Source organism: Ostrea edulis, chromosome 9, assembly GCF_947568905.1.
Source record: "Ostrea edulis chromosome 9, xbOstEdul1.1, whole genome shotgun sequence".
NCBI lineage: Eukaryota > Metazoa > Mollusca > Bivalvia > Ostreida > Ostreidae > Ostrea > Ostrea edulis.
In genome coordinates, this window is record NC_079172.1 from 72,109,645 (window position 1) to 72,134,426 (window position 24,782).

Genomic DNA, 24,782 nt, shown 5'->3' on the forward strand with positions numbered 1-24,782 from the left:
CTGAAAAATTGAAAACGACATCAAAACAAAGCAGGAATAATTGAAAACAGAGACACAGGCTGATAATGATATTTTAAGGGGAAAATCTAGAGTCAGACAGCTGGTGCATATAATACATTTGTTACATCAAAATCAATTAAATGTGTCGTAACTCATTGCCCCCTCCCCTTGTAAAGTGAAACAGCCATTTTATCTGATATAGTGGAGATACAGTGAAGTGTTCACCACAGCAGAATCAATGACAGGGGATCAGGAGACAGTGCACTACTTGTAATCTTTTTATCTCTTAAATATCAACAGTAAAACGATTTATTATTGTAATCTTTTTATTAGATTATCTCGTTAATATCAACATTAATATGATTTATTATTGAAATCTTTTTTATCAGACTATCTTGTAAATATCAACATTAAAATGATTTATTATTTCCTTTACTTTAAGTTCATCCATTTTTGTGATACATGTGTTAACTAAGGGTGCAACGATGAATCGTGAGACGGTATATCGCGGTAATATTATGCTATGGTTCGATTCTCGATACGCCATACTGTACCGCGGTTCGGTATTCTCGGTCCTTATTTATATGAATCGTCCGCTTTCGTTCTAAATTTACGTTGTAAAAATTGCTCCTCTGCTGTGGTGGCTTCAGCATGAAGAGAAATTTCCTCTCCTAGCTAGGCTGGCAAAAACATTTTTGTGCATTCAGGGTACTTCAGTACCCAGTGAGCGTGTATTCTCAACTGCAGGTGACATTGTTACTGCACAAATATCTGTGTTAAGTGCCGATCATGTTGATGTCCTAATTTTTTTGAAGAAAAATATGCAGCTTTAAAGAGACATTAAATGATACCAAAAATCAATGTAATTGGTTATTCTTAGTATCTTCTGTGTATCGCGATACGTATCGTATCGTGAGGTCTGTATCATGATACGTATCGTATCGTGAGGTAAGCGTATCGTTGCACCCCTAGTGTTAACTGACATTGACAAACTTTTACTCTGGTACTTGTAAAGAGCAATAACTCTTGATGTCCACTAGAAGGCAGTAGAGGGAAAGGATGAAAATAGAATTAAATCTGCCAATGGTTAAATTGATAGTAAGTGGTTTAGACTCTTGGCTTGAGAAGATGGCTAAGACTATCATATCCTGTTGTGATGTATATAGTGAGAAGTAGTAGAAATTATACTCGCTTTTAAGAGCTGATTTATTTTCACATTCTTGCTCTGAAGGACAACACACACAGATTTGTCATTGCCTTTCTGCCATGTGTTTAGCCTATTTCTGCCATGTGTTTAGCCTATTTCTGCCATGTGTTTAGCCTATTTCGGCAATGTGTTTAGGCTATTTCGGCAATGTGTTTAGCCTATTTCTGTCACAATTTCCAAAGAAACTGCTAATGCTGTCTGTTATACACAACACCTAATCCATGTAAACTAATGTTTTGTTTAGAATGTTTTCCTTATTACTCCGTATATTACAAATTTATAGACAGCCAAAGAAACTTTAGACAATGAATTACTGAAATAAAGTCAACTGATAAATGACTTTAGACTTTGAAAAGTATTTGAAATCTTTCATTCGGATTTGTCTGATTCATGCAATGTGGTTTTTTTTTTGTAGGTATTTTTATTCTCAAACCAAAAAATGGCTTCCAGTCTACTCCATCTTCCTGATTGTTGTTTGTGTTGTGTTTTCCTATTTATTCATTTTAATGGTAAGTAAATGTAGAGAGGGTCTTGATTGTTAAAATAAAAGTTGAACTGTAATGGCCTACATTTTCATAGTTACTTCCCGTTACAGTGGAAGTTTGGGGGCGGGCTTATTGTGACAGTCTTTACTCCCTTTACATTGGAAGTTTGGGGGCGGGCTTATCGTGGCAGTCCTTACTCCCCTTACAGTGGAAGTTTGGGACGAGCTTATTGTGACAGTCCTTATTCCCCTTACAGTGGAAGTTTGGGGGCGGGCTTATCGTGGCAGTCCTTACTCCCCTTTTGAAGTTTGGGGGCGGGCTTATCGTGGCAGTCCTTACTCCCCTTACAGTGGAAGTTTGGGGACGGTTCGTGAGAACGTCTTCATTGCGAATATTTCTCGCAGCAAACCAGACCTTTAACATTTCTTGTATATTTAAGATTATCTTGGTCGTGAAAATTACGTCACTGCAAACCAGTTCATCACTGATAAATTGTGAAATAAAGTCATTGCGAATAATTTTTTTTTACAGTAAATCATGCAGTCACTAAAATAACTGCACAATCATATTATTTTTCAGTCTTTTACACTTAACTAATTTAATAGAAAATTTCCTTAACTGATACTTAATTACAGCCAAATATTATAGTAAATATGCTATTTATTTCAAATATCATCTTGAATTGAGGACTACTGTATATGTACTATGTGCCCCCCACCCCACCATATTCAAGGGAAAATCTCTTTCATTGAATTTTGACAAATATAGGCCGTTGTTCTATTCAATGAAAAGAGTTACTTAAAGATGGGTGGATATTTTAGTATGAAATGACTATGTGTGAAAATTAAGAATAAGGTTAATGGATTTATAAGAAATGACTATGTGTGAAGATTAAGAATAAGGTTAATAGATTTATAAGAATTAATTTGGTTTTCTAGAGTATTGTACTGAGTTTTAAAGCAATTTTCTTTTCTGAAATGACCTCCCCTCCCCATTTTAACAAATCACACACACACCTCCCAAACACACGCAAAAAGTACAGGGGGAAAAAAACCAACCAAAAAAAAAAAAAAAAACCAAAAAAAAAACCAGTGGGATGGGATGAAGCACATTAAAAAAGTAGGAAAACAATGAAATTATTAAAGAATAGAAGTTGTTGATAATTTCCATTAATATGTTGATGTTTTGGTAATTTCCATTAATATGTTGATGTTTTGGATGATAACATTGGCTACGTATTTGCAGTGTTTATCCCTGTGCCATTTACTACAAGGACACCAGCTCTACACTCACAAGGTGCATGCAGTGTTCATTCTACTCTTCTTGGGATTTTTCATTTCTTTGGTAGTAACCATTGATGAAATGTGGAGGGAGGAATGGGCCATAGTTTGGCTGTCACTCCAGGTAAGGGTCAGTGAGGAGAAAGGAATGGGTCACTCTAGGTAAGGGTCAGTGAGGAGATAGGAATGGGTCAGTCCAGGTAAGGGTCAGTGAGGAGATAGGAATGGGTCAGTCCAGGTAAGGTTCAGTGAGGAAATAGGAATGGGTCAGTCCAGGTAAGGGTCAGCAAGGAGATAGGAATGGGTCAGTCCAGGTAAGGGTCAGTGAGGAGATAGGAATGGGTCAGTCCAGGTAAGGGTCAGCAAGGAGATAGGAATGGGTCAGTCCAGGTAAGGGTCAGTGAGGAGAAAAGAATGGGTCACTCTAGGTAAGGGTCAGTGAGGAGAAGTGAGAGACTGGAATGCAGTCTATGCAAAAGTGTTTTGGACCACATAGGACATTTGGTCTTGTGTAATCAATGAACACACCGGACCGAACCAAATTTTGTCAGACCGAAAAACCTAATGTAAAAAAGTGAAACACGTGAAAATGTAAAACCAAGGAAATCTTAATTTATTATACTAGTATTACTATACCAGGGATCCCTCCCGCATAATACTTTAGACGGTCCATGCAGTTTAATCACATTCATTTACGTATTTGGATTTGTGTGATATTTTTTACTCATAACAAACATTTCAATGACTCCGCGTCAAAATAATAAAGCTCAAAACCGGACACTGAGACATCGGACATTCTGGTCCAGTGTAAAAAATGACGCATCGGACCTGAGGCTCTGCACATCAGTCAGGTCTGACGGTCCGATGTCTTTTGCATAGACTGTGGAATGGGTCACTCTAGGTAAGGGTCCGGGAGAGACTGGAAATGGTCACAGTTTTGTTATCAATAGATTTAGTATGGGTCAGTGTAGAGAGGAATGTATGACAGTGTGGTTGTCACACAAGGTGTGGGTAATTGTTTTGGAAGGAAATGTTCCACAGGCTAGTTACCATTCCAGGGACCGTGTCAAAAGAGGATCGGGCAGTTGTCTGGTAATCCTAATGATATACACCCGAAGTAAACCGTAATGTACGAGTTCCTAAGTCTTGTTGTTTCTGTTTTCAGATATTTGGTCCGTACCTTCAGGTAGGAGCTGTAGCTGTGATGACTCTCATGTCCTGGTTGATTGCTAGGCAATGGTTCACGTTGTCATCTACATGTAAGTTTCCATCGCAGTGTGTGTGTTAGGATGAGATGTGCGAGAACATTGTTGAGGATGTGGAATTTTTAAGGCTGTCCCTCAGTCGATGAGGGTAAAATGTTCCTCTCCATTATGTACAATATTTTGATCATTGAAACACTTAGCATTTTTACCAGTTTAAGACGTTTGTGTGCCATGTAAGATAGGTGTTCCATGGACTCTGGTATAACTAATTATACCCTCCGTAAACAAAGATTGGGTGGGGGGGATGTTGTAATCAGCATGTCTCGAAAGGACAGTTCTAGTTTTGTATTGTATAATCTGGAATAGAAGTCAGTTAGGAATAGAATATGTATCAAATTTCTATTTAGATTTCTGTAAACGTACATTTTTAAGCTCGGAATTTATTTCTGCTAAAGTCCACAGTCTAATAAAATCTGGGTAATTTCATACCAGCGGACTAAAGTATGTAATCTAATTTCATTTAAGCCACAAGCAAACTCAGCGGAATTTCATACCCGCGAACCAAATAAAAAAATTATAATCTGCGAAATTATGACTCCCTGGAAATAGATACATCAGTACAGAATATGTAAAGTCTTTTTTAAAAAATGATAAAGTTCCTGATATGATGTGAAGAATATCCCCGGAGCCATTGATTGAGAACAGTTGTTGTGTCTGATGGTTTACCTGACTGTTATGACTGGTCTATATGTAGAGACTTGTTTTTCAGATGGACAGTTGTTGTGTCTGATGGTTTACCTGTTATGACTGGTCTGTCTGTAGAGAGTTATTTTACAGATGGACAGTTGTTGTGTCTGATGGTTTACCTGGCTGTTATGACTGGTCTGTATGTAGAGAGTTATTTTACAGATGGACAGTTGTTGTGTCTGATGGTTTACCTGGCTGTTATGACTGGTCTGTATGTAGAGAGTTATTTTACAGATGGACAGTTGTTGTGTCTGATGGTTTACCTGGCTGTTATGACTGGTCTGTCTGTAGAGAGTTATTTTACAGATGGACAGTTGTTGTGTCTGATGGTTTACCTGACTGTTATGACTGTTCTGTATGTAGAGAGTTATTTTACAGATGGACAGTTGTTGTGTCTGATGGTTTACCTGACTGTTATGACTGGTCTGTCTGTAGAGAGTTATTTTACAGATGGACAGTTGTTGTGTCTGATGGTGTACCTGACTGTTATGACTGGTCTATATGTAGAGAGTTATTTTACAGATGGACAGTTGTTGTGTCTGATGGTTTACCTGACTGTTATGACTGTTCTGTATGTAGAGAGTTATTTTACAGATGGACAGTTGTTGTGTCTGATGGTGTACCTGACTGTTATGACTGGTCTGTCTGTAGAGAGTTATTTTACAGATGGACAGTTGTTGTGTCTGATGGTTTACCTGGCTGTTATGACTGGTCTGTATGTAGAGAGTTATTTTACAGATGGACAGTTGTTGTGTCTGATGGTTTACCTGGCTGTTATGACTGGTCTGTATGTAGAGAGTTATTTTACAGATGGACAGTTGTTGTGTCTGATGGTTTACCTGACTGTTATGACTGTTCTGTCTGTAGAGAGTTATTTTACAGATGGACAGTTGTTGTGTCTGATGGTGTACCTGACTGTTATGACAGGTCTGTCTGTAGAGAGTTATTTTACAGATGGACAGTTGTTGTGTCTGATGGTGTACCTGACTGTTATGACTGGTCTATATGTAGAGAGTTATTTTACAGATGGACAGTTGTTGTGTCTGATGGTTTACCTGGCTGTTATGACTGGTCTGTATGTAGCCCCGTTATTCATCAATTCTCCGTGTGTTGTGCTGATCTCCGAGCTGCCACCGCGACCCCGACTTCTCGCGCATCGTGGCGCCTCAGCAGTAAGCATTGCTATTTATAGATAACTGTTTGTTGTACTGAAGAGCTGACCTTTATATTGTACAGAGGAATTGTAAATAAGTTTTAAACGATGTACGTGAACATTTCAGATTGCTCCAGAAAACACGTTAGCATCATTCCATGTAGCCAATCAGTATAATGTAGAGGGATTTGAAGCTGATGTTCGAATTAGGTATGTTTTTTATGGGATCAGCCAATCAGAATTCAGTATGTCAAGGTTGTATTTTGTTATTGAAGTCACCACTATGTAGTATACATTTTATATTATTGACCTCCAAGATCCGAGTTTTGGTTGATATGCTGAATACAGTCTACTTTTTGCTGCAGATTAAATTTCGAAAGTAAAACTGCAGTCAATATAACCTAGTTATAATGCAAAACTGCAGTCAATATAACCTAGCTATAATGTTGCTGCAGTCAATATAACCTAGCTATAATGTTGATATACTGCAGTCAGTATAACCTAGCTATAATGTTGATATACTGCAGTCAATATAACCTAGCTATAATGTTGCTACAGTCAATATAACCTAGCTATAATGTACTGTGTGTATGTATTCTGTTACAGGAGATATTTTCTCCACTCTGATATTCAGCAGTATTGTACTGTGTGTATTCTAGTACAGGAGATATTTTCACCCGCATTTTTCTTTCAAAGATTCTCCGTATTTGTTAACTCTGGAAAAACAGATACAGAACCAGAAGGGGGGGGGGGGGGGGGAGGATGGCAGGGCATGAGTACCCATGAGCTTGATCAGAATATTGACTGAGTAATCAGTCACATACTTTGATTCCATTTGACATTTGTTTATACATGTTTTTGATTCAAAGTAGTACGCAATCATCCTTCAATAAATGTACATGTATGGATTCTAAGTGATGAAATATCATGGCTGTTAGTTACTCGGAGCATGACCACAATAATGGGTTCAATTCTGTAACTCAGGTGAGGACTTTGGTCCTTGGGCACTTCATTAATTTCCATTAATTAGTGTCTGCTCGTTAATTTCCATTAATTAGTGTCTGTTCCTGGATGTAATAGGTCTCTTTTATTTTGACAGTTTGGATGGTGTTCCATTTCTTTTATATGATTCCACATTTCAAAGAACTACAAATATTGAACAAGTCTTTCCAAGTCTGGTGAATCAAGATGCATCTTTTTTCAACATGTCACAAATAAAACAGCTTAATGCTGGGCTGTGGTTTTTGGAGGTGAGTGATGCAGAAATCGATCCTGTCGGCTTGCAGGTTTAAGGACAATTGAAATGTAAATTTTTTAAAGTGGATTTTTTCCTGTCTGTTAGTTGGATCGAGTAGTGTACATGTATTACTAGATATACATGCGTGGTCTAACCAGTGGATCTTGTGTCGTGCGTATATACATATATATTTTATATAGTTTAAATCATGTTCTATAAGGCCGTCAGGGGCATAATGCAAATACATAATTTGAAAAATCATGTAAAACAGTTATTTTACACAAACGTTTACATTTTTAGAATTAACGCTTTATCATTATTATTTTTATCTTATGTGGTCATTGATTTCGTCTGAAATCTTCATTTTTTTGTATTTCCCGCCAAATTGTATTCTGGGATTCAAGGATGTTAAAAAAGATGTGCGCAGACTCCAATCGACAATTGTTAATGGCGGCATGTAGCAGATGGAGCTCAGTAGAATTTTACTGTTATCATGAGGTGTTATTTAAATTTTTGGGTGAAATTTTTATTGACAAATTAACAATTTTCCCCACTTTTCCAAAGACTTTGAATACTTTTCCTGAATTAGGCAAGGTTTTAAATAAAAGAGACATGCATTTTTGTTTTGGTGCACCAATGGAAATCTGTGGCACATGTGACGTGAAGTGAGAGGGAGTCACATAAAATAATGTAAACAAGTTAACGAAATATAACCTGTTTGAGTTTTTATGAAGAAAAGAATAACATATTCGATGAAAAACAGGAGCAAAGAGAGGTAACTCATTGTGACAAAAATATAACTTACATGGGTTATCTCTCAGATAAGGTGTTTGCCCCTGACTGATAAGGGGGTCCAACATTTTGTGTAAAAATGTTCATGTATTATGATAAATTTTGACAAAATCTTCTCTGAATCTCTTTGAAATTTAAAAGCAAACATCCACAGGGTTAATAGTTTGATGTTTATTGAAATCATGACCATTGGGGAAAGAATTTAGCCACTATAGGAGTCCAGAATTTTACATTGTATATTAAGGACACCTAAACAGCAACAGGCTACAATATGTCAGGCCGATAGTATGCAAGAATCCTCAGGATTAACTGACCACTAGCTCAGGCTACAATATGTCAGGCTGATACTATGCAAGAATCCTCAGGATATACTGACCACTAGCTCGGTATTTCTACAACGTAATACCGAGTCCCGGCATCTTGGGACAACGTAATAACAAGGTGTATTTTATATAGGTTTGTTAAGAAATGATTTTGTGTTTTGAAATTCCAACGTAATTTACGGACTTACATAATAAAGGGGGAACGTTATAACGGGGTTCCACTGTAGTATGCAAGAATCCTCATGATTTACTGACCAGTAGGATGAACCACATTAAGGGTCTCATTTTTGTCTTTTAGGATAAAAGGCAACTTATGAGCATTGTAGCCCAAGGGCGTTTCATGTATAACATCTAGCCCTGCAATCACAAAACAGACTTAGACTTGTGGCAAAATACTTGTAAATTGTAATTTTAAGACAACACACTGATATAATTTTACAGAACATTTCGTGTTGGACGGTTTGATTACTATATGATTTTAGCATGGTATACATAAACTAATTCAAGCCGAAAATCTTTAATAGTCTTGGGGCAGGTTTGCCCATGAATACTGAAGTTGTAACAGTGGTATCTACAGATGTTTTTTTTTTTTTATTAATTGCTTATTATTCTTCACAGCACGATCCAATGTATACTGTTGGTCAAGTTTCGGAGGAGAGGAAGTGGTTGTATAGGAACCAGAGTGTGCCAACATTACAGGAGTTAGTGGAGTATACTAGTTCTACAAATAAAACACTCATGTTGGATATACGGAATCCTCCTACTGGTCACCCATACAGGGCCCTGACTGAAAACAACACCATCGAGGTCATACTACAGGGAGGACTAAGGCCGGACTCTGTAAGTTATAGCACCACTCCAAATAAGTCCTAGAGTAGGTTATAGACACAGAAAATAACAGTCACACAGTGTAGATTATAGATAGTGAGAATAACAGTCACACAGTGTAGATTATAGACACAGAAAATAACAGTCACACAGTGTAGATTATAGACACAGAAAATAACAGTCACACAGTGTAGATTATAGACAGTGAAAATAACAGTCACACAGTGTAGATTATAGACAGTGAAAATAACAGTCACACAGTGTAGATTATAGACAGTGAAAATAACAGTCACACAGTGTAGATTATAGATACAGAAAATAACAGTCACACAGTGTAGATTATAGACAGTGAAAATAACAGTCACACAGTGTAGATTATAGACAGTGAAAATAACAGTCACACAGTGTAGATTATAGACAGTGAAAATAACAGTCACACAGTGTAGATTATAGACACAGAAAATAACAGTCACAAAGTGTAGATTATAGACAGTGAAAATAACAGTCACACAGTGTAGATTATAGATAGTGAAAATAACAGTCACACAGTGTAGATTATAGATAGTGAAAATAACAGTCACACAGTGTAGATTATAGACAGTGAAAATAACAGTCACACAGTGTAGATTATAGACAGTGAAAATAACAGTCACACAGTGTAGATTATAGATAGTGAAAATAACAGTCACACAGTGTAGATTATAGACACAGAAAATAACAGTCACACAGTGTAGATTATAGACAGTGAAAATAACAGTCACACAGTGTAGATTATAGACACAGAAAATAACAGTCACACAGTGTAGATTATAGACACAGAAAATAACAGTCACACAGTGTAGATTATAGATAGTGAGAATAACAGTCACACAGTGTAGATTATAGACAGTGAAAATAACAGTCACACAGTGTAGATTATAGATAGTGAGAATAACAGTCACACAGTGTAGATTATAGACAGTGAAAATAACAGCCACACAGTGTAGATTATAGACACAGAAAATAACAGTCACACAGTGTAGATTATAGACAGTGAGAATAACAGTCACACAGTGTAGATTATAGACACAGAAAATAACAGTCACACAGTGTAGATTATAGACACAGAAAATAACAGTCACACAGTGTAGATTATAGATAGTGAAAATAACAGTCACACAGTGTAGATTATAGACACAGAAAATAACAGTCACACAGTGTAGATTATAGACAGTGAAAATAACAGTCACACAGTGTAGATTATAGATAGTGAAAATAACAGTCACACAGTGTAGATTATAGACACAGAAAATAACAATCATACAGTGTAGATTATAGATAGTGAGAATAACAGCCACACAGTGTAGATTATAGACACAGAAAATAACAATCATACAGTGTAGATTATAGATAGTGAGAATAACAGCCACACAGTGTAGATTATAGACACAGAAAATAACAGTCACACAGTGTAGATTATAGATAGTGAGAATAACAGTCACACAGTGTAGATTATAGACACAGAAAATAACAGTCACACAGTGTAGATTATAGATAGTGAGAATAACAGTCACACAGTGTAGATTATAGATAGTGAAAATAACAGTCACACCGTGTAGATTATAGACACAGAAAATAACAGTCACACAGTGTAGATTATAGACACAGAAAATAACAGTCACACAGTGAAGATTATAGATAGTGAGAATAACAGTCACACAGTGTAGATTATAGACACAGAAAATAACAGTCACACAGTGTAGATTATAGACACAGAAAATAACAGTCACACAGTGTAGATTATAGATAGTGAAAATAACAGTCACAAAGTGTAGATTATAGATAGTGAAAATAACAGTCACACAGTGTAGGTTATAGACACAGAAAATAACAGTCACACAGTGTAGATTATAGATAGTGAGAATAACAGTCACACAGTGTAGATTATAGACACAGAAAATAACAGTCACACAGTGTAGATTATAGATAGTGAAAATAACAGTCACAAAGTGTAGGTTATAGATAGTGAAAATAACAGTCACACAGTGTAGATTATAGACACAGAAAATAACAGTCACACAGTGTAGATTATAGATAGTGAGAATAACAGTCACACAGTGTAGATTATAGACACAGAAAATAACAGTCACACAGTGTAGATTATAGACAGTGAAAATAACAGTCACACAGTGTAGATTATAGACAGTGAAAATAACAGTCACACAGTGTAGATTATAGATAGTGAGAATAACAGTCACACAGTGTAGATTATAGACACAGAAAATAACAGTCACACAGTGTAGATTATAGATAGTGAAAATAACAGTCACACAGTGTAGATTATAGATAGTGAGAATAAAAGTCACAAAGTGGGCTGATGGATTTTTTGATGGATTCTGTGGTTCACTGATGGATTTTTTGACAGATTCTGTGGTTGACTGATGGATTTTGATATAGTATTTTATATTGAGATATAGAGAGATTGTGTGGTTGACTGATGCACTTTGATATTCTGCAAGTTTATGCACATTGATTGGCAGCTTCTTGACTGAGTTTTATACATTACAGGTCCTGTGGTTGACAGATAGTGAAAAAGGGGCACCTGAAGGCTTTCACCCAGTGGCTGCTAACCGATACTACCCCTCCAGTCACCTGCATAGAAACAACATATCTATGGTCAATGTTATGTTCAATGTTTTGTCATCTGATAACATACAGTAAGTCTTGCACTCTGTGAATTATTTCAAGCAGTAATGAAGTGAATGCATTGGAATTTAACAGCATTTGTAAGACTGAGAATTTCATGTCTGATAAATAACAATGCTTTTAAGACTGAGAATTCCATTATGCTTGTACGACTGAAAGTCAACAAGACCGAGTCTGATAGTACCTGTAAATCAGTAAGACGGAGAATCTAATAATAATTTTCAAACTGAGAATCAACAAGACAGAATTAATAATACTTGTCAGACTGATTGATTGGTTGTATCTTGTTTAACATCTCACTCAAGAAATTTTCACTCATATGGAGATGTCACCAAGACTGGTGAAGGGCTTCAAATTGAGGCCTTTGCTCGATGTTTACAGCCATTGAGCAGTGAGGGTTCTTTAGTGTGCCACACCTACTGTGACATGGAACATCTGTTTTTGAGGTCATCTCGTAGGACACGCAACATTCACACCTGATGCCGAGCATTTGGCGATGGAACTGTCACTACCTGTTTTAACGACTTATGTCTGTCGTGGCCGGGATTTGAACCCCGGCCTTCCGCATGCGGAGCAAACGCTCTAACCTCTAGACCACCGCAGCGATTCTTTTCAGACTGAGAATTGAACTGTACTTTTAAGACTGAAAATTATTTTCAGAAAGGCTTGTTAAAATATTTGAGTCATGTGTTAAAATTTAGTAGAGTTTTAATGCATATTATGAAAATACAGTAAAAAAAAGTACGACAGTTTATGTTTTCAGTAATACTTGCAAAACCAATGTTTTGTTAGTAATAAAAATGATATCCTATTTCAATACCTTTATTTCCCAATGAATGCACTGAGCTTTCCAGCTTGACATTAAGACCTACATTATAGGAGATAAATATCGAGGTTGTTTGTGTTTTACCGCATGCTTCCATTAAATACGAATATCCTAAACATTTATTTCTTATCTGATTTCTGAACACTACCCTTCCCTTGGAGATCCGGGTTAGAATAGGTCCTCAGTACCCCTGGCTTGTCGTAAGAGGCGACTAAATGGGGCAGTCCTTCGAATGAGACTGCAAAAACTGCCCCAGCAGATGTGGCATAATAAAGATCCCTCCCTGTTAAATGTCCATAAGCGCCAAGCATAGGCCTAAATTTTGCAGCCCTTCGCCGGCAATGGTGAAGTCTCCATATGATTTTCAAGAGGGACGTTAAACAATATACAATCAATCAATCTTAACATTACCCTTCCATTTATCGTAAAGAAACCTTTATACCACACTGTGTTATGTGAACCTAGATTTACTATCACATTGGGAAGTATAGGGGAAAAAAACTGTTTCCAATAAAATACTCATTTGCTAAAATATTCTAATTACTGCTGTTGTACATGTATAATGTTGACGTTTGTTGCTGTTCCAAGTTTTGTTTTATTCTTACTGATGAAATGAACTTGTGGAAGAATTGACATGGCTTTTGATTTCTCAGAGAGTACAAAGCCAACAACATCAGCGTGAACATTCACACTGTGAACGAGGACTGGTTGTTCTCGCTGTACTGGTGCATGGGAGTGTCGTCCGTATCCACGAACAACTGTCAATCATTGTCCACTCTACAGACACCCATATTTCATCTGGTAAGTGGGAGTTACTCATTAAATATGTAAATATGTATTGCGGGCATTGGAAAAAGAAAATTCGAGTCTTCAAATTTTTTAAATTTCATCGTATGTTTTTGATAAGGAAAATTTGTATTTGTTGTGATTTAGTACAGTCTGTTTATTGGGCACAAAGTAGAGAAAGGGAACAAAAAATAAAAATAAAAGATGTGATTGTCTTGTATCCTGTTTTATGTCTTTTATCTTATGTATGCAACAATGAGAACAGCTTTACAGAGGTATCAAAAGGCAATCATTACATATGTTCTAAATATAGGACTGTGGAGTCCTTATTTTAATATGTATATGTCAATTCGCGTGAACATGAATTCGCGTGTGGTCTGTTAGTCCATAGTTCTTGCATGTATTTTAGCAATAGAAAAATATGAAGCGAGTAATTTTATTTTGCAAGTGATAACTCCCACGAAATGACATGATAATCAATACCTTGCATGTGTATAGGAATCCACTGCCACAGTATTTTAAACTGAAAATTTTGAAGATTATATTTAACTAAGTTGAGTACTTTGTAAGACTTTTGATTGATTAAGTTTTACTGGGTATAATGTCTACCTACAATAAATTAATGTATAAAAGTTATGTTGCATGTAAGATTTCATTTATATCAAACAGCATGTAAAACCAATGAATGATGTGATAATGTTACATTTTGAGTATGCCATACAATAATAGTAGGCGGGGTTTTGACAAGCAGTGCGCAAACCGAATTGGAATGCACTACATGTATTTGTTAAAACCCTGACAACTATTTTGGTATGGTAAGCAAAAAATGTAACATTGTTATAATTATCATGCTGACTGTCAATATTTTTTCTAAAATATCTGGCTTTGGTGGAACAAAGGGCAATTATCACTCTGAATGCACCTCACTTTTGATTGATGGGGATATTTTACACCGTGGCGTGTAATCGAGATGTCAGATAATTTACATCGTGGCGTGTAATTGAGATGTCAGATATTTTATATTGTGGCGTGTAATTGAGATGTCAGATATTTTACATTGTGGCGTGTAATTGAGATGTCAGATATTTTGTTTTCAGTCACCTAGAAATTATTTGATTCTGTGGATGACCGTGGACATCATGTCAGCTCTTCTGGTCATCACTGCATTCATTGTACAACGGTAAGTCTCACTACTGACCACTCAAAGACAACTGACCGCACAAACACTGGCTGGAACTCTTTTGTACAAATGAAATATACACCGCCTTTGGTGAAATTGGGTACAAAACAGAAATCTTGGTGATAAAACCTTGACCTGCAAGAAATTTTGTGCAAATATTGAAAAGTTAAATGCATACAAAGTATAGTCTGAATATGATACAGACTTTAAGGAGGTCATATTTTTAGCATGCAACTGTTGATTGTTGTTGAAGTCCGTCATACTAATATTTTTACTAAAATCATACATGTTGTGCAATTAACAATCACCCAAAATCATTTGATTTGTAGACTGCGCCTAAGAGGGACAAATTACTCTCCAAACATGATTAAGTATTAAGGTAGACCTTCAGACTTGTCCAAGTCACTAACCACCTAACATAGCACTGTTTCTGACTTACACTCGGCTAGATAATGGGTACCCAGTGAATGTAGAGGCTTGGAATTCTTGGGAGTTTTGTTTTAAAAGATGAATAACAACTTTTGGAATGCTGTGTAGAATTAATTCACTGTACCATTTATGCTTATCCATGCTTACCGGATTCAAAATTTAGGAGACAGTGTTACCTAGATTTTGTCTATTGTAGTCTTTTATTGCTCAGCAGCTAAGAACAATTACTGAGGAACTCTTTAGTATAGATTATCTACCCCAAAGCACAGCATTCTGTCACTGAACGGCTATTAGTACAGAAATTCTATTTTGAACAGTTCAACATGCTTCTGGGCTCTGACAACAGACCATATAGCCAATTCTCTCTGATAGATTTTGAAGAATAACCCTGTGAATGACAAAGAATTCAGAGATTTAACAATTTATTTACAGTAAAATACATCAATGAAAAAATTACTAACTTACAGTCAGTGTGACCAAAGTTCACAAAATCTGTGCGGTGCTGTTTTACCACCGATCTGAATTCACACACGAGAATATAGATTGTTACAAATCCGCTGTCCAGTCCAATCCCCAGATGTAAAAATCTCTAAAGTGCCTATAGAATGATTATCACAATATTTGAATTCCAACCAGAACATAAAAATCTGAATCATGTTGTTGAAGGACATCAACATCAATTTGATGTCAAATTTTGGAAATTACGATCACATCGTCATGACAACAATGCCAAACAAAGCTGATGTCATCAGAATGTCACTCAAATTGCATTCTATACAAGAAAGCAGCCATGGCACCATCATTCCATTGATTGTTGCATCTTGTTTCTTAATATGCATAGAAAATTCTAAATCTGAAATTACAATGGTGCCAAAAAAAAAGTAAAATCTTTGCCCCGGATCCAAGGGAAAATCCGAAAAGTTGAATAGGGTGGGGTTTTATAACAAATGTTCTTAAAGACCACTGAAATAGATAAACCTTACTTAATTAGCTGGGTAAGAAACTTGCTTATATGGTAAAGATTCAAATTTGTTTAAATTATGATCACAGAGCCAGAGTGAGGCCATGGTAGGGCATTAAAATATTAAGAAATCTCTTCAGAACTCTTATTTTAAGAACAACAATAGTAGTTTGTCTGAGCATCCCTCTGTAATGTAGTTTGTTTAAACATGACCCAGGGGTCAGGAAGTCCAACTAGAGGACCGACATTGGAATAACTCGGAAATTTCTTCAAAATATCCATAAGTGTAGTACAATATGTCAGTAGGCAAGAATGCTCATGTTGTGTAAATTCAATTTTGTTAAACCCTCGGGTCTTGGTGGGGCCACAAAGAATTTAAGATTTTTCATAAGAATATGAGTCACACACCCCCACCCCCCCCCCACCCACCCACCCACCACCCCCTTCCGAATTACTTGTGTTTCATGATTAATAAAAACATGCACGGTCCTACATGTATGATGCTGAAATATTGTGTAAGTGTCACTCACAACTACGATACTGCATGTCCATATTTTTTGATGTCTTAAATCTCCTAGCGTCATCAACATATTGGGGTAATCAAGAGGAGATAATTAAATTAGGATAATTGGATCCTGATCTCAAGTTTAAAAAAAATTAGTGTCAAGGACAAAAAAATAGTGTCAAGGACAAAAAAATAGGGTAGGTCAGGAAACTGGAACCAGACAATTTCTATAGCCTTTAGAAAATGCACAACTTGTAGAAACATTCGAACTATGCATGTAATAATCGATCACAAAATCTTGTACTTATTCTGTTCTCCGGGCTTGAAGATGCACTCGACTTTGTCCCATCAGCTTGTAACACCTGACATTTACTTGTTTTAAGGTTTTTGGATGTATATCTGGGTGACCATTAAGGTCTGCTTGCAAAACTGTACATTTACTTGTTTTAAGGTTTTTGGATGGATATCTGGGCGACCATTAAGGTCTGCTTGTAACACCTGACATTTACTTGTTTTAAAGTTTTTGCGTTGATATCTGGGCAACCATTAAGGTTTATAAGCCTCTTGTCTTTTTTTTTTTAACTTGCTGTTGACTTAAATTTTTTGCTGTTGAAATTTCATCTAACCTTTGTTTATTTTATTTTGAGAGCTCATTATTGCGTTACACCCTGCAAGCTTTTGTTGAATTGGTGTTAAAATCATTAACAATGTAGAATGCGTCTAATCTTCTCAATGCACTGACCCCTGTACATTGCAGCTACCACACGATGGTACGATGCAAGCAGGGGCTGAAGCTTGTAAAGGGCAGGCGATAACGTCAGACCAATACTTTATATCATTTTATTGGCCAATTTCATTTCTCACATTATGCCTTATGAAAAAAAAAAATACTAGTCCAGTTTAACAAGTACTAGCAAGGTTTACCTGTCGGTCAACTAGCAAGGTTTACCTGTCGGTCAACTAGCAAGGTTTACCTGTCGATCAAAATTAAGGGCCAGGAATGGTACCGGGCAAGCATTAATGTGGAGTCTTGTACCAATATGTATATGTACATGGTTTATACCTGCATATAGCAGTACATAGTGTGTATTAACATAATTATACCGGAGCAAGGATTATACCATCATTATGCCAATACTACTATGTGGTTTATTTGAAAATATTCCAATACTGGTATGTGGTTTATTTCAACATATACTAGTATACAAATACTAGTACATGTGTGTGTTGTATTAATTTGCATACCATCATATACCAATAGTATATAAGTACTAGTATGTTGTCATATTAAAATACACCAATGTTAGTAAAAATACCAGTATGTTGTTTATACCATTTTATATCAATGTTACATGTACTAGTATGTGGTTTATTCCAATATATGCCAATGCTAGGATTTGATTTTCTTTTGATCATTGAGCCACTTTCTATCAATTCAATCAAAACTTTTTTACTGATTTAATTCACACTGTCAAGATGCTTTTGTATTTCACTAGACTCTCATTAACTTTCACGTTCACTGGCTTTGGGCATTGCATTGTCCACCAAGGTGTTCACTTTGTTTAATTCAGTTACCACTAAATATCTGAGATTAGATGGGCCCCTCTGGTTTTTAGCTCACCTGAGCTCCGGTAAGTTTTTCTGATCAAAATTTATCGTCTGTTGTCATTGTCATCATTAACTCTTAACATAATTACCTTCTTTTCAGAAACTGAGGGGCCAATTTCAACCAAATGTGGCATAAAATGTTTATGAAGGGCATTCAAGTTTATTCAAATGAAAGTCCATACACATTTCAAAGGAGAGATAATTGGAAAATCTTCTTCAAAACCAATGGGCCATTTTCAACCAAACTTGGCACAGACTATTTTCAAATAAAGGGCCTCTTTAGGGAAGATGATCAGTATAGTGAAAATAAGATGGACTTAGTTAAAAGGCTTCTTCTCTTCAACCACTGGATCTAGAATTACAAAACTTTGGCAGAAACATTACCTTATATTGTAGATTCAGTTTTGTTTAAATGGTAGGCATTTGGTGTTGAATGAGGGCAAATATAGGGTGGGGGCTGAAACTTTCACAGTTATAAGTAGGGAAATCTAAAGCTTCTCTGGAACGGCAAGAATACAGTGTGTCAAATGAAAGTGATAGCATCCTCATTTAGATTCAGTTTAAATCTAGTTGTTTCCTCCTGGGCTTATGTTGATGCATTTGAACCATGCCGGGGTGTACCTGAAAGTCTACCATCTGTGGCTGCTCTGGTGAGGATTATAATGGAATCTCTACATAAGTCGAATACTTTAATTCCTCACCTTCTTCATGGATAAGAAGGGGTAAAATATAATTAATTAAAAATCTCTTTTTGAGGGAATTCAAATATGCCCCCCCCCCCCAGGATTGAGCCATATAATGAGATATGAAGAATCTCAGGAACAAAAAAGCTATTTTCTATATTGTTACTCGGTAATGAACATATATGAATTGATCTACTAATTCTGATGCTGCAGCAGTGTCATATCATCTGGTTTGAAAGTTTAACATTTGATACCAGTGGAGTAATACATGTTAATGAGCATTGTGGTCTGTGGACCTAATGTTTACTGATCTCATTGTAAAGGTACAGATATAAAGTTACTGGATAGCTTATTTGTGTGTGCACGTTGTCTGTATTGTCAAATTAAATAGCACAAAATCGTAGGATCATGATTTGTTAATTGTTGACTAATTGATGATTATTTTCTTCTCAGAATTCTATGGTCTGGGTCCGAATATAGTCCTGAACGAATTGCAATAAATTCAGTGACTGGGAATGGTAACGGCCCACACAAGTCCTCTAGATCTTCACACCGACAAAGCAGACGACAAATGAAAGAAAAACTGATACTGAGAGATGTAGCAGCAGACTTATTCGATGAGGACTCGGAAAACCCAAAGGAATATGGGATAGAGAGTAACTACACAGTTCAGTCGACAGACGGACAAGAAATGGTACGATCATTCCAAAAGGCATCAGGCTATCAAACAAATGTTGACGTGGAGATAAACCGAGTTGTCTGACGATTCAGGTGATACTGTTTATCTTAGAGTAAAATTGTTGTCATATTAATTATTTTTTAATGAATTAAACCAGTGACAGTGGTGAAATCAAAACTTTTTTATTCCAAAACCAAAAAAGGCAAAATATAATTGAAATTAATCTGACCAAATTACACATGCTCATGTTAAGAGAGATATGACACAATACATTTTTTGCATATTTGTGTCCATTTTCTTGGGAGATCTTTGACAGTCACTTAGTACGTTTAGTTTGAATGCTTCACATTTCTTTGAGTAGAGCTCATTGTAAATTCATTAAGATTTGCATATTGCTTAATGCCAGAAAATAGTAGTTGGTTTCATGAAAATGATTTTTTACAGAAGAGAAAACAAAAATGAAATGTGGTTAAACAAAAGTGCTTTTATTTTTAAGCTCTGTTTGGCACAAGGGGCATTGCAGTATAAGAGGACGCAAGTACAAATGAGGTCACACTATTGTTCTGTGTGCCTGGCACTTTAAAGTGGCTCTTGTTTTAGAGAGCCTGTTATTGCTGTGTAGAATTTTGTGTATTTTTATATCTACATTTTCACACTCATCAAGGCGTGATGCCTTGGTGTTTGATAAAAATTCCAGTTTCTACTCACATATCACGTTGTTAAACACCTCCCAACCCAGAGGAGAAGACAAAATGAAAGTGTTCAGTATGGAGCAGTGTGTTGTAGGGGGGGAAGGTGTAGGGATATCAAACTTTCAGTGTGAATCGGTGTGTAGGGATATCAAACTTTCAGTGTGAATCGGTGTGTAGGGTTATCAAACCTTCAGTGTGAATCGGTGTGTAGGGATATCAAACTCTCTGTGTGAATTGGTGTGTAGAGATATCAAACTCTCTGTGTGATTTGGTGTGTAGGGGGGAAGGTGTATCAGACTGTTGTATTGATTTATTTTATGTGGCTGTTCTTGAAGCTGAGAGCTGAATGGAGAGCTTTTTTTCTGTGATGGTGTTTGTCATAATATACTCAGGAATATGTTAGTCGGCATTGTCGCTATTTTGCCATAAGTACATATAGGTTGGCTTATTTTTCATTGAAAATGGCATATTAACATACAAGGTTGCAAATATAAGTTTTTGAATCAAATTTATTTCAAATCAATGCACTTATTTAGTTTATATTGAGTTGATTTTCATTGTTTAGCAGGGCTCGATATTAACGCTTGTCTGTTATCTGTGATCTGCTTGTCCAGTACCCGTGAAAAAGATTACTGGACAAGTTAATATTGCTAGGTACCTGTCCAACTGGACAAGGGATTATTCTATGAAAAAGTTTCTTAAAAAAAAACAGAAAAGAAAAATTAACAATTGTTATTCTTTTTATCAAAGTTCGAAGTCAGAAGCAGTGTGTAAATAGATACCCTCGATCCTGCTATTGATTGTCAATGCGAGATTGTCGAACACATCTGGGAATGAAGTTCACTACATTTGTACAATGTACTACTTTCAATTTTGATATTGTAACATGGATCTTTCAAAGTTTTTCTTATTTATTTTGTTGGTTTTTTTCCCCATCATTTTTAATTTTTTATCAACCAGGACGGCTTGGTAAAATTTTGTTTCATGATTTGTTTCCTGTGATTATGTGTTAATAAAATCACAAATAAACATATTATTTATACTTTAATTAAATGCAGAAGTTTTAAAGTTTGAACATGCAAGTAACTTTTATGACCACTTGTCCAAATGAACAAGTAGAAAAAAGAACTTGATGTAGAGCCCTGTTTATCAGAATACATTATGCTGCCCTGCAAAGCTAGGCAATACTTAATTTAGTCGTTTGGTGTGTGTGTCTTCCATTGTAACTTAGCAGCCATTGACATATATATCATGTTCCTTTGAACATTTCCTGTCGGGTTGTACATTTCCTGTCTGGTTGAACACTTCCTGTCGGGTTGAACACTTCCTGTCGGGTTGTATATGACATGTATGTTATACTTTATGTAATTTTCTCTGTTTTGTAGTGAAGTAATCGGATATCAGTTATTGTATCGCAGTAATTTGTTATACACTTATGGTTCATATCACTAGTTAGAAACTAAACTTCCTATTGTCGTCTGTATGAAATGTATGGGGTTATTGTTGGCTATACATCCATTGTATTAGTATATATATTTTTGTTATTTTCAGGTGTGTTTTTCTGGTTATTCTATCCAAACTATTTTTTGATATTTGTATTATTTCTGTTAGTAATGGAAATAATTTGATCTACTGCAGAATATGCATTGCGTGAGTTACTTTCTTACTGTGTAAGAGAATTATTTAAATGCAAATGAAATATCTAGTACATGATCTATAAAAGTACCAAAACAAAAGGTGAATCATACCCAGAAACACACACACATACGCTGTGAATCATTCACAAACACATTTCTTTATCTATACGTACCAAACAAAGGTAAAACACCCATAGAAATGCGCAACCACACACATCTCTGCATTCTTAGAAAACAGTCATTCAAATGTCAATCTGATTAAAATACCGATTTCTCGAATAGTACATAGCTTGTGTGCTGTGTGAGAGATATGTATTTAATCAGGTTGTTCAAATGTTTCACTTTCACAAGAAATTGAAGACTTAGTTCTTGCAGAGTTACTGTTACTGATTATTGAATACATACATGACTGAAGAGTTGCAGTAAATATGGACTGTTTATTTTATTGAGTTTGAAGACTACATGGTCGACCGTGCCGATTTTATGGGCCATATTTCACTTATGAACAATTTGTTCTGAATCAGAGATAAAATATTTTTAATGGGAGTAGAAATGGCTGTCTTGGCTATTGAAGGTTGGAGTAGGGGTGTGATCCTGGAGTAGGGGTGTGATCCTGGGGTGTGATCCTGGAGTAGGGTGTGAACCGTCATACTTCACACGGTCATGGGCTGCTCTTCACATACAAACCCTTCACAAACATTATTATTGAAAAAATCGGACTTGGACTTGTGTAATTTCATGAAAATAAACCATCCAATGAAATGCTTGTTCTGATCATAATGCGGATAAAGCAGTGGCTATGTCACAATAGACAGAAGCGTAACTTGCAAGCTGTTGTTGTGTATTGTCTTAACTTGTTAACTTAGAGGTCACTAGTTTGGCAAACCAACGGAGATCAAGTGACGACTGAAACATTACTTAAAAACTCAAACTGTCAACAACAAAAAATCAGAGGTTTGATCATAAATCTGTTTAATTGCACAGTTTCGCAAAACAAACCAGGTTTTAAAAAGGTAATAGAGTGAAACGGGTCATTGCCAGGATGCCCGAAATAAGAGCGCCCAATGGCTGATTGGTTCTACTTGCTCTCTCGGAACCAATCAAATTTCAAGTCCAATTTAGGAAGTAGTGACGTTTGTTGGGGGTTTGTACTCTAAGCGCAAAGCCTTGACGGTGTAAAAATGGTGGGAACCAGGAATATGGTTTCTGTGCTGAGTGGGAATGTTTGAGGCTGTTTTATTCTAACTTTAATAGTTGCAGTAGCTTTGAATATGGAACCGGAGTTGCTATGATATATTGCATTTGGTTGTACATTGTTTTTAGCGCATTTGGCAAAATTGGACTTTGTTACATTAAGTACACGGCTAAATTATTATCGATACATATCTTTGGGCTGCAGTATGAAGCGCCAAATCCGCACTAAATTACAGAGACTTTTCCCCCTTAATATCTTTCTTGAGAAATGTGAGATATTGAAGAGCATTTTTGTTGTGATATTGTTCATAATGTAGAAGCACAGACACTCCAGTGACAAGAGGAATTATTGATTTTAATTCTTTATATTTCAAAGACAATGGGTGTTTTTAGAGAAAAAATGTCATGCAAGTTAAAAGTAAACTGCAACAGTGAGATTTCTTGGATCAAACACATGAGTTATAAATCTATGTATAAAAAAGGAAAAAATTAACAAGAAGAGAGTTGAGTGGGGCGAGCCATTTAGAATGATTCATATGACCTTGTCTTTATGAAACTTTTTTGTTATCTTGGCATAATTTATTTTAGATGTAGACTCTTGTTTTAATGGGAATGTATTAAAAATGCCCTGAAAATTGATATTTTGTACTTTGTTTTAAGTTATTTGAAATGGCTGTATTTTTTATTAATAGCTGTATTTTTGTACAGAGTCGCATACTTTGCATTGTCCAAGTTGAATTTGTTGCAATTTTCCACAGAAATAAATTATTTAAAATAATACCAACTGTTGTTTGATCAATAACAAGAGAATCGTGTATTGCTAACTATGCAGATTTTCTCCGACATGAACGTATGTCAATGCTCATCACACACAATTGTCGACAGTGCCTAAAGATTGCCAGTCAGGAGCGTGAGGTATAGACAATCGGGGTATGGCTCCCATTAAGGACATATGATATCCATAAAATGTTATAGAATTTTGGAAAACTATTTGTAAATTTTTATGCCCCCAAGATCGAAGATTGGGGGGCATATTGTTTTTGTCCTGTCTGTCATTCTGTCTGAAACTTTAACCTTGCTAATAACTTTTGAACAGTAAGTGATAGAGCTTTGATATTTCACATGAGTATTCCTTGTGACAAGACCTTTTCTTGGGTACCAACATTTTTGACCATGTGACCTTGACCTTGGAGTTTGACCTACTTTTTGAAAACTTTAACCTTGCTGATAACTTTTGAACAGTAAGTGATAGAGCTTTGATATTTCACATGAGTATTCCTTGTGACAAGATCTTTCCGTTGGTATTAAACCTTTTGACCTCGACATTTAACTTTTATTTTTTTTTTACATTGGTCATAACTTCTAAATGGTAAATATTAGAGCTTTTATATTATACATGAGCATTTCTTTTGACAAGATCTTTCTGCTGGTACCAAGATATTTGCCCTTCTGACCTTGGCCATCTTTGGAATTGGCCATTATTGGGGGGGCATTTGTGTTTCACAAACACAGCTTGTTTATATTGCTTTTAAAAAGCCAATATTTACCACAAAATGTTCCAGTGAAACCATCTTCATTTCTGCATCATTCACAGATCTTGAGAATATTACCCAAAAATTGAAATCCTTTAGAAACATTGTTGCATATCATATATTAATGA

The 24,782-nt window shown here is 35.9% G+C and overlaps 1 protein-coding gene across 2 annotated transcripts in view; it reads left to right on the forward strand.

Annotated features, from left to right (window-relative positions):
• Positions 1–23,902, forward strand: part of LOC125659570 (glycerophosphodiester phosphodiesterase domain-containing protein 5-like) — a 33,180-nt gene extending 9,278 nt beyond the window's left edge. The window contains exons 4-15 of one of the 2 annotated variants that reach the window (XM_048891282.2): positions 1,623–1,716; positions 2,938–3,096; positions 4,138–4,231; positions 5,951–6,096; positions 6,205–6,287; positions 7,177–7,327; positions 9,048–9,269; positions 11,805–11,953; positions 13,422–13,569; positions 14,652–14,734; positions 15,064–15,113; positions 19,374–19,480. In XM_048891282.2, coding sequence (XP_048747239.1) covers positions 1,623–1,716; positions 2,938–3,096; positions 4,138–4,231; positions 5,951–6,096; positions 6,205–6,287; positions 7,177–7,327; positions 9,048–9,269; positions 11,805–11,953; positions 13,422–13,569; positions 14,652–14,734; positions 15,064–15,112 — 1,378 coding nt within the window. In that variant the 3' untranslated portion in view covers position 15,113; positions 19,374–19,480. Of the gene's footprint in view, positions 1–1,622; positions 1,717–2,937; positions 3,097–4,137; positions 4,232–5,950; positions 6,097–6,204; positions 6,288–7,176; positions 7,328–9,047; positions 9,270–11,804; positions 11,954–13,421; positions 13,570–14,651; positions 14,735–15,063; positions 15,114–19,373 lie in introns of both variants that reach the window. The other variant, XM_048891280.2, reaches the window with a different exon arrangement.
• The last annotated feature ends 880 nt before the right edge of the window (positions 23,903–24,782 follow it).